The 16,107-nt window shown below is 26.2% G+C and overlaps 3 protein-coding genes across 3 annotated transcripts; 2 read left to right on the forward strand and 1 right to left on the reverse strand.

The window, feature by feature from the left end:
- Positions 1–5,220: 5,220 nt before the first annotated feature.
- OCT59_004915 (uncharacterized protein) lies at positions 5,221–6,659 on the reverse strand (the record flags this gene model as incomplete). Its single annotated transcript, XM_025309951.1, has 2 exons — positions 5,221–6,120; positions 6,204–6,659. 2 exons carry the CDS (start codon positions 6,657–6,659, stop codon positions 5,221–5,223), a joined length of 1,356 nt encoding a protein of 451 aa, XP_025187772.1.
- A 745-nt stretch (positions 6,660–7,404) lies between these two features.
- OCT59_004916 (uncharacterized protein) lies at positions 7,405–9,858 on the forward strand (the record flags this gene model as incomplete). Its single annotated transcript, XM_025313222.2, has 5 exons — positions 7,405–7,953; positions 8,031–8,561; positions 8,648–8,817; positions 8,922–9,094; positions 9,191–9,858. 5 exons carry the CDS (start codon positions 7,405–7,407, stop codon positions 9,856–9,858), a joined length of 2,091 nt encoding a protein of 696 aa, XP_025187770.2.
- Positions 9,859–13,272: 3,414 nt separating this feature from the next.
- On the forward strand, positions 13,273–14,765 carry OCT59_004917 (uncharacterized protein; the record flags this gene model as incomplete). The annotated part of the gene is made up of 4 exons (XM_066138026.1): positions 13,273–13,283; positions 13,361–13,688; positions 13,789–14,650; positions 14,722–14,765. The coding sequence occupies 4 exons, from the start codon at positions 13,273–13,275 to the stop codon at positions 14,763–14,765; spliced, it is 1,245 nt and encodes a 414-aa protein (XP_065997211.1).
- Between the last annotated feature and the right edge of the window lie 1,342 nt (positions 14,766–16,107).

Raw genomic sequence — 16,107 nt, forward strand, 5'->3', positions numbered from 1 at the left:
CAAGTAGGATTTTAAGGCGATTTTTTACTTTAAAAGGCAAAAATTTTGGTTGATCATTTCATTTCAGTCAGATTTTCACCAAAATTTTCTATTCCGTTTTTGAAAATCATCCACATGCATAGTTGCCATGGATACAAAAAAAATTGCCTTTTTCGTAAAAAACTCTCAGTTTAATCTTAAATATTAGTACAGTACTGTACATGTACATGTACAAGTACAAGAGCAAGAACATGAACATGTACATGTACATGTACAGAGAAAGTGAACATTCACTATGGAAACTTTTTGCGCTGAGTTTAACTGTGCTGCTCAAAAAGAATGTTAACTTGACAGATCATGAAATAGTATGTTGATCATTTTTTATTAAAATGTGAAAATTTTTTTTTTTTAATTAAAAATGTCAAAAACTTGATTAAAAAACAAAAAAAAATTAAATTTTTTAATTAAAAAAGTCAGACTTGACGTTTTTTGTTATTAAAAATCAAAAAAAAAATGATTTTATTAATCAAAAATGTCAGACTTGACGTTTTTTGTTATTAAAAATCAAAAAAAATGATTTTTTTTAATTAAAAACGTCAGACTTGACGTTTTTTGTTATTAAAATCAAAAAAAATGATTTTTTTTTAATTAAAAACGTCAGACTTGACGTTTTTTGTTATTAAAAATCAAAAAAAAATATATTTTTTAATTAAAAACGTCAGACTTGACGTTTTTTGTTATTAAAAATCAAAAAAAAATATATTTTTTAATTAAAAACGTCAGACTTGACGTTTTTTGTTATTAAAAATCAAAAAAAATATTTTTTTTAATTAAAAACGTCAGACTTGACGTTTTTTGTTATTAAAAATCAAAAAAAAGTGATTTTTTTAATTAAAAACGTCAGACTTGACGTTTTTTGTTATTAAAAATCAAAAAAAAGTGATTTTTTTAATTAAAAACGTCAGACTTGACGTTTTTTGTTATTAAAAATCAAAAAAAAATATTTTTTTTAATTAAAAACGTCAGACTTGACGTTTTTTGTTATTAAAAATCAAAAAAAAATATTTTTTTTAATTAAAAACGTCAGACTTGACGTTTTTTGTTATTAAAATCAAAAAAAATGATTTTTTTTTAATTAAAAACGTCAGACTTGACGTTTTTTGTTATTAAAAATCAAAAAAAATATATATATTTTTTAATTAAAAACGTCAGACTTGACGTTTTTTGTTATTAAAAATCAAAAAAAAAATATTTTTTAATTAAAAACGTCAGACTTGACGTTTTTTGTTATTAAAAATCAAAAAAAATATTTTTTTTAATTAAAAACGTCAGACTTGACGTTTTTTGTTATTAAAAATCAAAAAAAATATTTTTTTTAATTAAAAACGTCAGACTTGACGTTTTTTGTTATTAAAAATCAAAAAAAAATATTTTTTTAATTAAAAACGTCAGACTTGACGTTTTTTGTTATTAAAAATCAAAAAAAAATATTTTTTTAATTAAAAACGTCAGACTTGACGTTTTTGTTATTAAAAATTAAAAAAAAAATGATTTTTTTTTAATTATATTAGTGTACTTTTGGATATAATGGGTGAGTTTATTTTAAAAGCATACTAATACTACTAATAAATTAATAAAAGATTTTTTTATAACAATAGATTGTGTTTAGTGAGATTTATGAAAAAATTTTATGAAATTTTTTTTAATAAGAATAGCTTTGTATAAAAAATTTTCTAGAATTTTTTTTTAATAACGATATATCAGCATAGTAGTAATAGTACAATAGGGTTAACTATACAATAAATAGATGTAATAAATTTTTTGGAATTTTTTTTAATAACAGTAAATTGGTATCATATAATAGATGATATAATAAATTTTTTTTGGAATTCTTCCTTAATAACAATATATTGGTATAGCACAATAGATAGATATAATAAAAATTTTCTGTGATTTATTTTTTAATTACAATAGATTGGTAACTTATTAATGGAAGTTAATAATTTTTTTACAGTTCACAGTACTAATATTACTTTTTTTTTTTAATCGCAGCGCATTTGCAGTTTTATTAAAGTAGAAAAATAAAAGAATATGTATACATAGTATGATTCTAAAAGCTACTCTAATATAATTAAACTACAAACCACTCGTCATACGTATAGTACCCCACGTGTGCACTGTCGAGTGATCGTTAGACTCAGTAGGTAGACAACATTTGTAATGCGTTATCTTAGCCAGACGGCCCTATCTTCAACATAGTAACACTAATATTACTAATAAGTAATGATAATAAAAGATTTTAATTACATTTAATAAGGTTAATAAAAAAAATTTTTTGAGATATAATAGAATGGTATAGTACAATAGATAGATATAATAAAATTTTCTGGGATCTATTTTAATAATAACAGATTGGTATAATACAATGTATAGATATAAAAAATATTTCTGAATTCTTTTTTTTAATAATAGATTGATATGAATATATTTTCTGGGATTTTTTTTAGCAATAAGTCATTATATCAGTATAAAATTTTCTGGATTTTTTTTAATAACAATAGATCAGTATGGTATAATGGATAGAAATAAAAAATTTTAAGGATTTTTTTTTTAATAACAATACTAGATTGGTATAGTACAATAGTTACTAGATATAAAATTTTCTGGGATTATTTTAATAACAATAGATAGGTATAGTACAATGGACTAATTTAATAAATTTTTTTGTGATTTTTTTTAATAACAATAGATTGGTAATAGACAACTGATTATTAATTTGTTCAATTAATAATTGTTTTTTAGTAAGATTTTTTCCAGTAATACTACTACTAATAGGTATTAATAGTTAGTTTAATGAGTTAATAAAAGATTTTTTATAAATAGATTATATTTAATGACATATAAAAAAAATTTTGGGAGATTTTTTTTAATAACAATAGATCAATACAAAAAATTTACTGAGACTTTTTTTAATAACAATAGATTGGTATAGTACAATGAATAGATATAAAAAAATTTTAACTTTTTTTTTAATAATAGATTGATATAAATATATTTTCTGAATTTTTTTTTAACAATAGAGTCAATAAATCAATATAAAAAATTTTTTTGATAACAACAGATCAGTACTATATTATAATGGAGAGATATAAAAAATTTTTTAGATTTTTTATTAATATAATAGATCAGTTTCTGGAATTTTTTTATGACAAATTAGTATAGTACAATATATAAACTTTTCTGGGATTTATTTAAATAACAATAGATATGATAAAATTTTTGGTGATTTTTTTTTTAGTAGCAATAGATTGGTAATAGACAATTATTACTGTGACCAAAACTGATCTGATTTACCAATTCATTATCAGTTCAGTTTTTAATGTTTTCACAACATTTTTTATTGTCTATTACCAATCTATTGTTACTAAAAAAAATAATCACCAAAAATTTATCATACCTATTGTTATTAAAATAAATCTCAGAAAATTTTTTTATTAACCTTATTAAATGTAATCTATTGTTATAAAAATCTTTCATTTATATTACTTACTAGTAATATTAGTGTTACTGTGAACTATAAAAAAATCTTACTAAAAAACAATTATTAACAAGTTAATTGTCTACTATCAACATATTGTTATTAAAAAAAATCCCAGAAAATTTTTTTATACCAAACTATTACTAAAAAGAAATCTCATTAAATTTTTTATAAATCTCACTAAACACAATCTATTGTTATAAAAAAATCTTTTATTAATTTATTAGCAGTATTAGTATAAAACTCACTCACTATATCCAAAAGTACACTAGTTATAAACATAAATATAAACATTTATTTGCAGATCATTTGCACCTGATTATTTTTAATTGACGTTTATCTAAAAAAAGGAATGATCAATATAATTAATTATGCACAAAGACAATAATTTTCTTGGCATCAATTGTTAAGTTACAAATAATTGTTTTGTAACTGAAGTTAATTGTGTGCGTGGATTACTTTGCATATTTGTATTATATTATAATTAAGAAAACTTTACATTAGTAAAATGATTGATTTGATAACTTGAAACGCTTTCCGAACTATGTAGTAAATTACGTGCAAATATGCATTACTAACGCCAAATGTTATGTATGACTAACATATGATAAAATAATTGAAACACTAAAAAATTTTGGTTTTTTTATTAAAGATCTAAAACTTTTAATCTTTGTATCCTCGTTTTGTTTTTATATCTACAGTCAAGAGATTAATGTTGCATGAATCAAAAATAAAGAATCGTTTAGCTGTCTAAATATCTACTAAATAAGTTTCAATGAAAATTTTGAATCTTAGGATATTGATACTTTGTACCATTAAATGTAAAAGTAAAATACGAGATATTTTATTCATATATATGAATGATTTGTGATTCTGTATCTTTTGTGGCATTACCAAATTTGGTTTTATTGGTTTACTAGAATAATAATTCATTTAGAAATCTAACAAAATTTGATGCCTGTATAATTTTCATATTGTCCTCAATAATACTGTAATAAGCTTAAATCTACATGCTGAGTCATCTTATTGGTGATTTTTCACGAGCATTAAATTATAGTTATGGTAAAAATATCGGTCACCCCTATGGGGTGACTGATATGTTTCAATAACTGTATTATTATGCATGTCACCCAAGATCATGCCCAATTTTAATAGTTTTTATATAAAAAGTCGAGTTTTTTTAAATAATTAACATGTTATTTATATACATAACCAATATTTTTTATCCCACCCTATCAAGATCGGCATGACCTTAAATCTGTATAATAAATTTAAATTATTAGACATTGCGTAGAAACTACCGTGTAGATCTTTCCTTTTTGGATAATTCCAGGCAGAATTATTTCATTTGTCATTTATGCTGAAATGTCCCAAATCAAGCGATACGTCCAGTCATTTATTTGATGTCATTTGGGTCACTGACCATCACTGTACTATATTTTATTATTGTCATTTTTTATCAATTCTGCATAATATTGGCGTCGTGGCGATTAAAATAAATCTTTATTTGAAATATAGGATTATAATATAATAAGAAAGAAATAACAAAAGAATTTAAAGTAAGAAAAGGTATAAAAATATGTTTAAATCATTATTATCAAATACAAGACGAAATAACGATGTTGTTAAAGTTATAACTACTTTCAATTAAATGTATTCATTTCGAACGAGACAATAAAAATCTTCAAGAAACAACACACTTTTTATGATATTCTATATTGATCCCAGTTATTAGAAGTTGGAACAGATAAATTCTCGAGTATTGTATTATAATTAGGAGCGTTAGAAGGTTCTGGAAGATTTGTATAATTCAAAAGTCGACTGGTGTAAACCGCACCTGGATGTATTTTATAATCAAGTTGAGAAAATATTTCATTTGATGATTGATTTTTCGTAAATTCTTTAGCTTTTTCAATTTGAATTCTTATTTCAGATTCAATTTTATCCTCAACTAAATCATTATGCCATTGTTTTAATAATTTTCTTAAGTCATCATATAATGGTCTATAGCTTGGTCGAGCATCCCAGCATTGCATAATCATCCTTGTAATAAGTCTAGGAGTATGAAACGGGATTTTTGGTCGTAAACCATTACAAATTTGTAACGCAAGATCGTAATTATGTGAAATATCGTGATAAGCTAAATTCCCAGTAAATACTTCGTATGCAATGATTCCGAATGAATATACATCCGCAGTAGCTGTATATTCTTCTCCAATAAGAACTTCAGGTGCGATGTATGGTAATACTCCACAAATATTTCCATTGGGATTAATTATTTGATTTCGTTCAATCAATTTAGAGAGACCAAAATCGGATAAGTGAAAATGATCATAAGTCAATAAAATATTTCCCGGATGAAGATCATGATGAACCAAATTAACATGATGCAAGTCTGCCAAAGCTACAGAAATTCTCCATAAATCTTCCACTTTTTGTTCCCATGTAATATTATAAAAATTATCACGTAAAAAATTTCGTAGGTTTCCCTTTTCCGCGTAAGACATAACAATCCAGTAATCTTGAGTATTAGGATTCTGTGTTATACCATATATTGGAATAGTATGATTGATTTCGCTATTCATTTTTAAATGATATTTAACCTAAAATATAATGCGAAATAATAAATATTGACTTAGTAAAAATTTAAAGAACAATATTAATGACAATTATTAGAAATACCCACCTCGTTTAGAAATTGAGTCATTGAGCTATCTAAAGTTTTGAGCGCAACGTGCTTATCGGACCTCCTTTCCCATCGTTTTTCTTGTACATTCCAATACCGAATAGGTCCATCTGGCCACTTGGCTGAATATACGATTCCGAATCCTCCTTTAGCAATTTCTTTTACATCTTCCAATCGATTATAAGGTACCCATTGTAAAACTTCTCGGGAACGACCAGCATTTAATTGAACTTCACGTAAAAATTTGTCAATCTCTTCATTTCCACTTGTCCAATTGCAAAACTCATCCTTAAAATGAAGTGAACTACAAGGTTGACACCATTTACCATATATGTTTACGAATGTGAACTTATTATGACATTCTGGACACTTATCATCATCTGATGCGTCGTTATCCTTTAATTTATTACTTGGCAATTGAGAAGAGGAAGAAGGTTTATCCGAGTTAGAATCCATGATATTATTCAATTATTAGTTATAAGAGGTTAAAATTCAGAATCTATGAAAAGTAGTCAATGACTTGAAGAGTGTTTTAGTAATGTAGGTTAGTGTAAGAATATATATATTAATTTAGAGCATCTAAATGTACGTATTTTTATGCATTATTATAGTTCTATTTCCAAAGAATATTTATACAAATTTGGAACTTCCGAATGTACTTACTTTAATTGGAATCCTTTATACAAATTTGGAATTCTTGAAAGCATATTTAATATACGTTACACTAACATCATATGTACAATACCGTACTTTTAAAATATACTGTTTTAGATAAATTATTTATCCTATATGAAGTGCCGTCTGAAGTAATTTTAAGGTCGATCATAAAAACAATTCTGGTCAAGTGTTTATTTCCAGGCTATACTAATTTTCGCCCCTGCTTCCGTGGATTCTGGAGTCCGATTGATCAACATCTGGAATTTTTTGATTTGTAATCATTTATAATCATTTGTAATCATCCGAACCCATGTCTTCTGCCGTTATTATATGGAATCCGGTCTAATTCCACATCGGCTGGAGCGAAAATTAGTATAGCCTTATTTCCAATGATGCTTTATTTAAATCCGGAAGTCATATTTATCATCACCAGACTTCAATGTGTTACACGTATGTCTTACAAACACAAAATATTTGTTCGGCATAATGCGCATATAAATAAATTTGAAATTGGTCTGAATAGATTTCAATCATTAAATTAATAATGTCTTCAACAAATGATGAAAAGAAGAAAATCAAAGAAAATGACATTAATCTTAAAAGGGAAGCTCTGAAAACATCTATAGACTGTATGATGGTTATAGGAAATGCCATGGATAACTACTTTCCCTTACTAAAAACGGTGACCATTATGATTTCGGAAATTTATACAATTTATGATAATGCAAGATACAATTTGAATATCTGCGAGTCTCTCATGGATAGAGTTGACATCGCAGAATCCGTCATCAAAACCTTAAAGAGACGAAAAAAAAATAATGAAGAAAATTTTCGAAAACTTGAATACTATAAATCTTTTTTACGTTTTGTTGATGTATTAAAAAGTATTAAAGCATTTATAGGCGAAGTATCTACCATTCAAGGTTATAAAAGATTCTTCAGTGCAAACATGATCAGAAAAAAATTTGACAGCCTTATAAGTGAGTTTGAAGTTGCAATACGCGAATTGAATTTTACGATGACCGTGGCTAATGAAGAACAGAGAATAATTGACCAGAAAGCTCTTGAACGTGATATCGCAGAAATGACAAGGGTAATTATTGAATTTTTTTCTCTATATAAACGTTGTTATTATAATTTATTCTTACTATTTATTCTTTTAAATACTAGTTTTTGGAAAAAATTGACGGTAATATTATTGATAGTACTAATACACTTAACACCGTTATCCAAGAAGTCATGATTATCAAGAAACAAATAGAAACTTCTAAGGTGGAGAAATTCAAGGTAACAAATATAACACCAAATGAGTTGCTCGATCCTTTATATTGTCAATCACGTGGTAGAAAGGAGCCATACATTTGCAAGAAAGTATATAAAGGTCAAGATGTTGCATGTAAGCCGGCAAACATTTTTGAAGATAGTAATATGGATGTTCAAAAAATACAAGCCCAACTAGTTATCTTGAGTAAATTAAAGGACTCCACAAATATTCTCAAATTTTATGGTATTTCCAAGGTTGACGGGAATCAAGTGATGATGTTTGAATGGGCAGAGTTTGGCACTCTTAGGGAATTATATGTGGAAAAAGATATTTCATGGCATGACAAAGTCCTAATTGCTCTTGATATTTGTCGAGGACTTACATTCTTGCATTCTTGCGATATTTTTCATCATGATATTAGATGCAATAACATCATGGTAATCTTATCTTGACTAACCACTAATATCTTTTGTAATGAAACGAAAATTGAAATTAATCTAACAAATTAATTTAATTTAATTAGATGACTACGAGACTTGAGCCTAAGATTGCTAATTTCAAATATTCACGGCTTTTTGATGACAGAACAGTTGATATTGAGAACATTAAGGAAATCTTTCCTTGGCTGGCCCCAGAAAAGATGATGTTTTCAGAACATCCCGTTAGATATACGAGTAAATGTGAAATTTTCAGGTAAAAATTATAATTATTAACCTATGATAAATAAAAATGATTTTCTCGCGGAATTTTTCATTATAAATTAATAAATAAATTTTACTGATGAAAATAATTTTTAGCTTTGGAATGTTATTATGGGAACTTTCGTTTAGAAAAATTCCTTATGAAAACATGCGTGTGGGACAAATTCGAGAACATGTTTTGAAAGGCAAACGAGAAAAGATGAACTGGATTCCTGGAACGCCTGAAATTAAAAAAATACACAAAGGGTTTGAAAAAATAATTACCATGGGTAAGTTACACTTATAAATTAACCAATTATAGTTTGATTTATTATTAAATACTGTAAACTTGCAACTTCATATACATCTAATATTCCTAATTTAAGCTTGGCAAGATGCAAATTGTCGAACCTCTCTTCAAACTATATTTTTGAAGCTTTACAAGTTGGCATCACAAAATGATAAAAGTAATGATTCCAAAAATCCGCTTCCTATTGAACCTATAAGTATGAGTGAATTACGAGAAAATCGGGAAGACCACAAGATATATCGTTTACCCTATGCACTGATAAATCCGCTTGAATTTGGATTTGAAGCCCATAAACGAGAAGATAGAAAGACTGCTTGGGAAACATTCTGTGCTCATGCTGATTTAGGCAATATTACTGCCAAATATTGGAAAGGACGTTACTTATCCAAAGGGTACTTTGTAAAGGCGGACCTAAAACAAGCATGCGAGCTATTCAATGTAGCCGCTGATGATGGAATAGCTAATGCTCAGTTGGATTATGCCTTCTCACTTTTAAGCCCTGTTTCTGGAATTGCGTTTGATCTTGATATATTCATCAAATACTTAACCAAATCCGCAGACGGAGGAAACGTTGCCGCACAATTTAATTTGGGTGATATGTATCTCCATGGAAAACTTAAGTGCAATTTAAATAAGGAATTGGGAATAAAATATTTGAAGCTGGCCGCTCTCAATGGTTATCCAGATGCAATTAAGATTCTTGAGAATTTAGAAATTGATGTATTTAATAATCAATTTAGATGATCATTTAACTTTATTCGCGTATTTTTTTTTTTGTCATAAATAAATATTTCACCAAATATTTAGAAATAAATTCAAAATTTTTATTTTTTTTATATATATATATTCTTATTTCGTTTTCTAATATTTTATTTATTTATTTTTGATTAAAAAGATAAATAAATATTCTGGCATAAATGGCATAAATACTGACCAAACTAAAACAAATACGACTTCAGAATTGCGCCAAATTAATGTATATCATTCCTTTTTTTGGATAATGCCAGGCGCTATTACGTAATTCTTGCCGCGTAGAACAAATAGTCCATATCGCTCTGTTTATACTTGCCGCCCATTTAAAATCCCCTCCCATCCCCTCCAATCCCCTCCCCTCCCCTCCCATATCCCATCCCATCCCAAATCCCAATCCCAAATCCCATCCCATCCCAAATCCCAAATCCCATCCCAAATCCCAAATACTTGTATAACATTTCTCCCATTGGCCAATTATCACGTGACGTTACACAAACTTCCAAAAAAGGAAATTTTGCCTCCCGCAAAAAATGGGCGGATTTGGTTTCACAAGTATTCCAAAAAAGGAAATTTCTATGCCGATCATATAATTCCGGCCGTAATATTTTAGTTTTCGAAGTCTAATGTTAATTCAGGTCAGAATTTAGTTTAAATCCTTATCCTACATACCCCAATTTTTAAGAGATTTACCGATCAGATTTTAATGAAATTTATATCATTGGATTTGTCTCGATGCAAGGAATTTAATGGCAGTGAAATTATATTCCCAACATTAATATTGACTAAGTTATTATAAAAAATGTATTTTATAATATATATTATTAAATAACATGTATAAAGCAAGCAATAATTGGTTACTTTTAATATAAAAAGTTTTTAAAATATATTTATTCAATTTATTATTTTATATTTTTTATTACAATTTAACTTTGAATTAACTTAAACCTATCTATTAATTCATCAAAAAAATTTTGATTATTTATTTCTAATATATATAATTTGATAGATATTATTATTATTGCATAAATATTTAATAAAATAATATTTACAAACCAGGAATTAATTAACTGTTAATCTAAAAAAACAATATCAGCAGATATCATCAAAATTATTAATTCAAATAAAATAATCAATATATTACTGAATACTAACTGCTAACATGTTACTTTCAAATAATATATAGTATAAAAATACATTTTTTATAATAAATCAGTCAATATTAATTTTAGAAATATGATTTCACTACCATTTAATTCCTTGCATCAAGACGAATCCAAAGATATAAATTTCATTAAAATCTGATCAGTAAATCTCTTAAAAATTGGGTTTGTAGGATAAGGATTTAAACCTTTATAATTTGTAATTCCGGCCGGAGTTAAAATATAAACTTCGTAAATCTGTTCGGAATCTTAATTTTGCTCATATTCTGGTAATGAATGCAATGCTGGCCAGAATTATATGATCGGCGTAAAAATTTCTCCTTTTTTGGAATACTTGTGAAACCAAAATCTCTCAATTTTTGCGGGAAGCAAAATTTCCTTTTTTGGAAATTTGTGTAACGTCACGTGATAATTGACCAATGAGATTATTTGGGATAAGGGATGGGATATGGGATATGGGATATGGGAACAGGGCGGACATCCCCATATTATCACGATATTGCCGATCATTTTGCCGATCACTTGTCCAATATTATCACATTAAAAAATACCGTTGAATTAGTTTTTTCACAAATTCTACATAATAATGTATAAAATTTCGATTTTATTTACTTTATTTTATTTATTGTTAATAAATTAGTTCTTAAAATAATTCATAAAGATTTTGTCAAATATCAGACATATATTAATTTTACAATAATTGTAAGCATTTATTTAATGATAACTTTTGGGTTATCAAAAATTATCCAGGTTTATTTTAGCCATTGATTCTTGAATACCTAAATAATATACTGTAAAAGTTTCAAGTTTCGCCCGAAGATCTGTGGCTTCACCCGAAGCTTCAAAGTCACGTTAGCAGATGATCGGCATATATATAGCATATATATTAATTATTGAAAATTTGACGTAAAATCTAACTTTGGAAACACACCTTATTTTGCCACAATACTTTTATATTAATTTATTGATAAATGAAACTATTAAATAAAATAATTTAACATAAATTGTCAGAACATTTATTGCTTGGAATAAAGCTTCAAATTTAACGTGATATCACTTATATAATGATCGGCAAGTGATCGACATTGTGATATAATGCATGTCCGCCCTGTTGGATATGGGTGGGATTGGGATTTGGGATTGGGATGGGATTTTGGCAAATGGGAGGGGATTTTGGCAAAAGGGATGGGATATGGGATGGGATGGGATAGGGGATTCTCCCATCCCATTTAATATGGGTGGCAAGTATAGCTCTGTTAATAAACATTCAAAAATAATAATAATTTCTTATGTTCAAAAAAAATAGCTAATATTTGGGCATTTACAATCAGAAGTTTCAATTCTCTAACAGCTTTTTAACGATTGGTAATAAATTATAAGTGGAAATTGTTGGTGTATCATTAGATACTTGTTTTGCTACTAGAACTACATTATACTGTACAATTAATATTCCAGGGTTGCAAATAGTTTTTCATTTTCATGTGTGCAAGTTAAAAAATATTGAAAGGCTTTAATGGATAAAATCAAATTCAACATAATGTAGAATAATTTTTACCGTCTCAATCAATAAAATACAAATAGGATTATTTTCGCAATTTTAGATAATATGGTGAATAATTTTTGTGTGGTAAAATCCTTAAAGCTCAAAAAATAATATGCAGCGTAAACGTTTCAACTAAAGACTCTTTTTGACTGATCCAAGCAATTAAGTTTGATTATATTGTACAGACTAGCAATTTTCAAAAATTAGTACAAAAGTAATCATAAGTACTTAGTGCGACAGTATAAATTTATTGATTTCATTTACATTAAGATTATTATTTATTTTATAAAGTACATTTATAATGTCGCGTATACTAATTGATACTATTATTTTTTTTTGCTGACTGAAATTACCGTTTATAACAGTGTTTTACTCATATCATAAAAGGTATGTTTCAAAGTGACAGAATTTCTATTACAAAATTATAAAATATTTAGTTTATTATAATTGAACTTGTTTTTTTAAGTAAATATTAGTTTTTTTTTTAAAAAAAAAAATCTTTACTATAAAATCATATGATATTCCCGATTATTCGTGATACATTGATCGTCAATTTAATAATACCTTTTTTATCATTATTGACATAAGATATATAAATATTACGCCAATTTTTTTTTTTAGCAAACGTGAAATTCCCTTTTACAAATCATAAATATTAAACAAAATATTTCTAAATATAGAATATAAGAATGAGTATAAATAATGAAATTTAGGTAGAATCTGAATTTAGTAAATTAAATATTGCTGACAATGATTCAAATTCAGTATATATCGATCATAAAAATTGTAGTCCATGGTGTAAAGAATGTGTTCCTCGTTATTTGATTGAAGGATGGACCAGCGGGAATAATGATGTTGACGAATTTATCAAGTATACAAATTATAACGCAAAAAATAATAAATTTCTTGAATGGGTACCATTTGATAGGTTTGAAGATTTAAAGCAAATTGGTGAAGGTGGATTTGCCAAAGTATACTCTGCGACATGGATTGATGGTAAGGCAGAATATTTTAGACAAAATGATGGAAGTTGGAAAAAAGGAGAACCTAAACCTAAAAAAGTAGCTTTGAAAAGATTATATGGATCACAAAATATTTCGGCTGAATATTTAAATGAGGTATATTTTTTTTACACACAGTATGTTTTTTATACTCTTAAATTAATCCTTAATAATAGTAATTAAAATTGTAATTCTTAAATTTTAATTTATATTATAGCTCAAAGTACACTGGAGTTTTTGTAGTTCAGCCACTGCTCCTTTAATGCTTTATGGAATAACCAAAGATCCACAAACAAAAGAATTAATGATGATTACACAATTAGCAAAACTAGGAAATTTGAGATCTGTTCTTTCAAGTAATTTTTATAGCATGTTTTGGCGAGATAAATTACTTACATTGCTCGTTATAGCAATAAGTCTTAAAAATTTACATAGTTTAGGATATTTTCATAAAGATTTTCATAGTGGCAATATACTAAAGGGTGATGGTGCTACTTATATTTCAGATTTTGGATTATCAGGGCCATCAAATGAACAAAAGTTGGATGATAAAATATGTGGAGTATTACCATATATTTCTCCAGAAGTTTTGAATGGAAAACCATACGCATTATCTTCTGATATCTATAGTTTTGGTGTAATTATGACAGAATTTTCATCCGGAAAGCCACCTTTTTATAAAAGAAAACATGATTTAAGCTTAACATTAGAAATATGTAATGGAACCAGACCTGAATTTGGAAAGGGGACTCCTGAAATTTATAAGAAATTAGCTTATAGATGTATGAATGCTAATCCTGATCAAAGACCAACAGCCAATGAAATATGGGAGATATTAAACTTTTGGTATAATTCTTGTATGGGTAGTGAATATTATCATGAAAAAGAAGAATTTGGTTATAAAGGAAAGGAAATTAAGGCCATATTTGAAAAAGCTGATAAAGATATACCAATTATTTCAACTTCATATGAAATAAATCCTGATGCAATATACACTAGTAGAGTATTCACATATAGTAATTTGCCAAAACCCATCAATTCATCTATTATTACTTCATATCTTGATGAGGATAGTAAAGGTAATGTGTTTAAATTATTACTTTCATGATTTGAGTAAACCACAACTAACAATTTTTTATTATTTTAATAGATTGCCAAGATTCTAAATTATTCGATTTAGAAGTTTCTAACTGATTATAATAAGAATTAAACATAGCTTATGTTTTATAAAATATATTTTACAATATTTATGCAAAATACTGTTTATTTAACCATAGTTGAAACACATATTGGATATTCAAAATTTCAATTTATTATTTCTTATATATTTGTATTTTTGTTTATGAGATATATTCATGACTATTTTATTAAATTATTATATATATCATCTATGTAACTAAAAAAATTCGGTAGATGTCCTTCCCATACAAGCATACAAGTGCCTCCCGTTATAATGACATCTAATTATAACGACATATTATCGTATAACGACATACCATTTTTTGAAATCCTTTGATGTAGTTATATAAACATAATATATTTCATTATAACGACAATTAAAGAAAATTTACTAATGCCTCGAAGAGTGTCATGGCACTTGTATAAATAATTTAAATTGTGCAACATGAAACGTGTGATATATCTGCGCCCTATTCTGTGTATATTATGCGGATTTTTGTGACTAATTCAATTCCGGTTAATGAAATTTTGATCAGATATTTTTAAAGATGTAAAATGTGATCAGTTCTTGTAGACTAAAAGTTATTTCCTTTATTGGTAATGTTAATTTTTCCGGTAGAAAAATACCTATTTCAATTAAAATAAATGAACATTTTAAATTAATCACTGTATTAAAAAACATAAATATAACACGTTATCATAATATAACTCCAATATAATTACTTAATAATTACATCAAAAACTTGAGAATTTATATTTGACTCCTTAATTACATATTTTTTCAATATCATTATTAGAAAGTATTCCTTTAAAATAATCGGACTGATCACACAAAGTTTTAAAATTCGAATAAAATTAATATCTGGCTCTCTTCCAATGTAAACGACAACATCATTTTAGAACTTATTTCGACCCTCAGTTTCAAGTTTATCTATCGCTTTTGTGATAAATTTGCGTAACATGTACAGTATATATTTTAATAAAAAATTTTCAAAACTTTGTAGTTACTCGAAGCCTTGCAATATACTATATTAGTATCAATAATTGATACCATTTATAATTATATTATAAACGCAAAATAAACTTTTATTTGTGGATCATTAACACCTGATTACTTTTAATTTGTGTTTATTTAAAAAAAAAATGATCAATATAATTAATTACGAAGATAATTGTTAAAGTAACAAATACTTATAAATTATTTCGTAACTTAGTCAATTGATTACTTTACATATTTGTATTATATTATAATTAAGTAAAATTATTAATTATTGATTTGATGACTTTAAACACTTTCTAAACTATAAAGTAAATTACGTGCCAAATATTAGGATAAAATAGTAAAAGCTCCAAATAA

The sequence above is a fragment of the Rhizophagus irregularis genome, chromosome 13, assembly GCF_026210795.1.
Source record: "Rhizophagus irregularis chromosome 13, complete sequence".
NCBI classification, from domain to species: Eukaryota; Fungi; Glomeromycota; class Glomeromycetes; order Glomerales; family Glomeraceae; genus Rhizophagus; species Rhizophagus irregularis.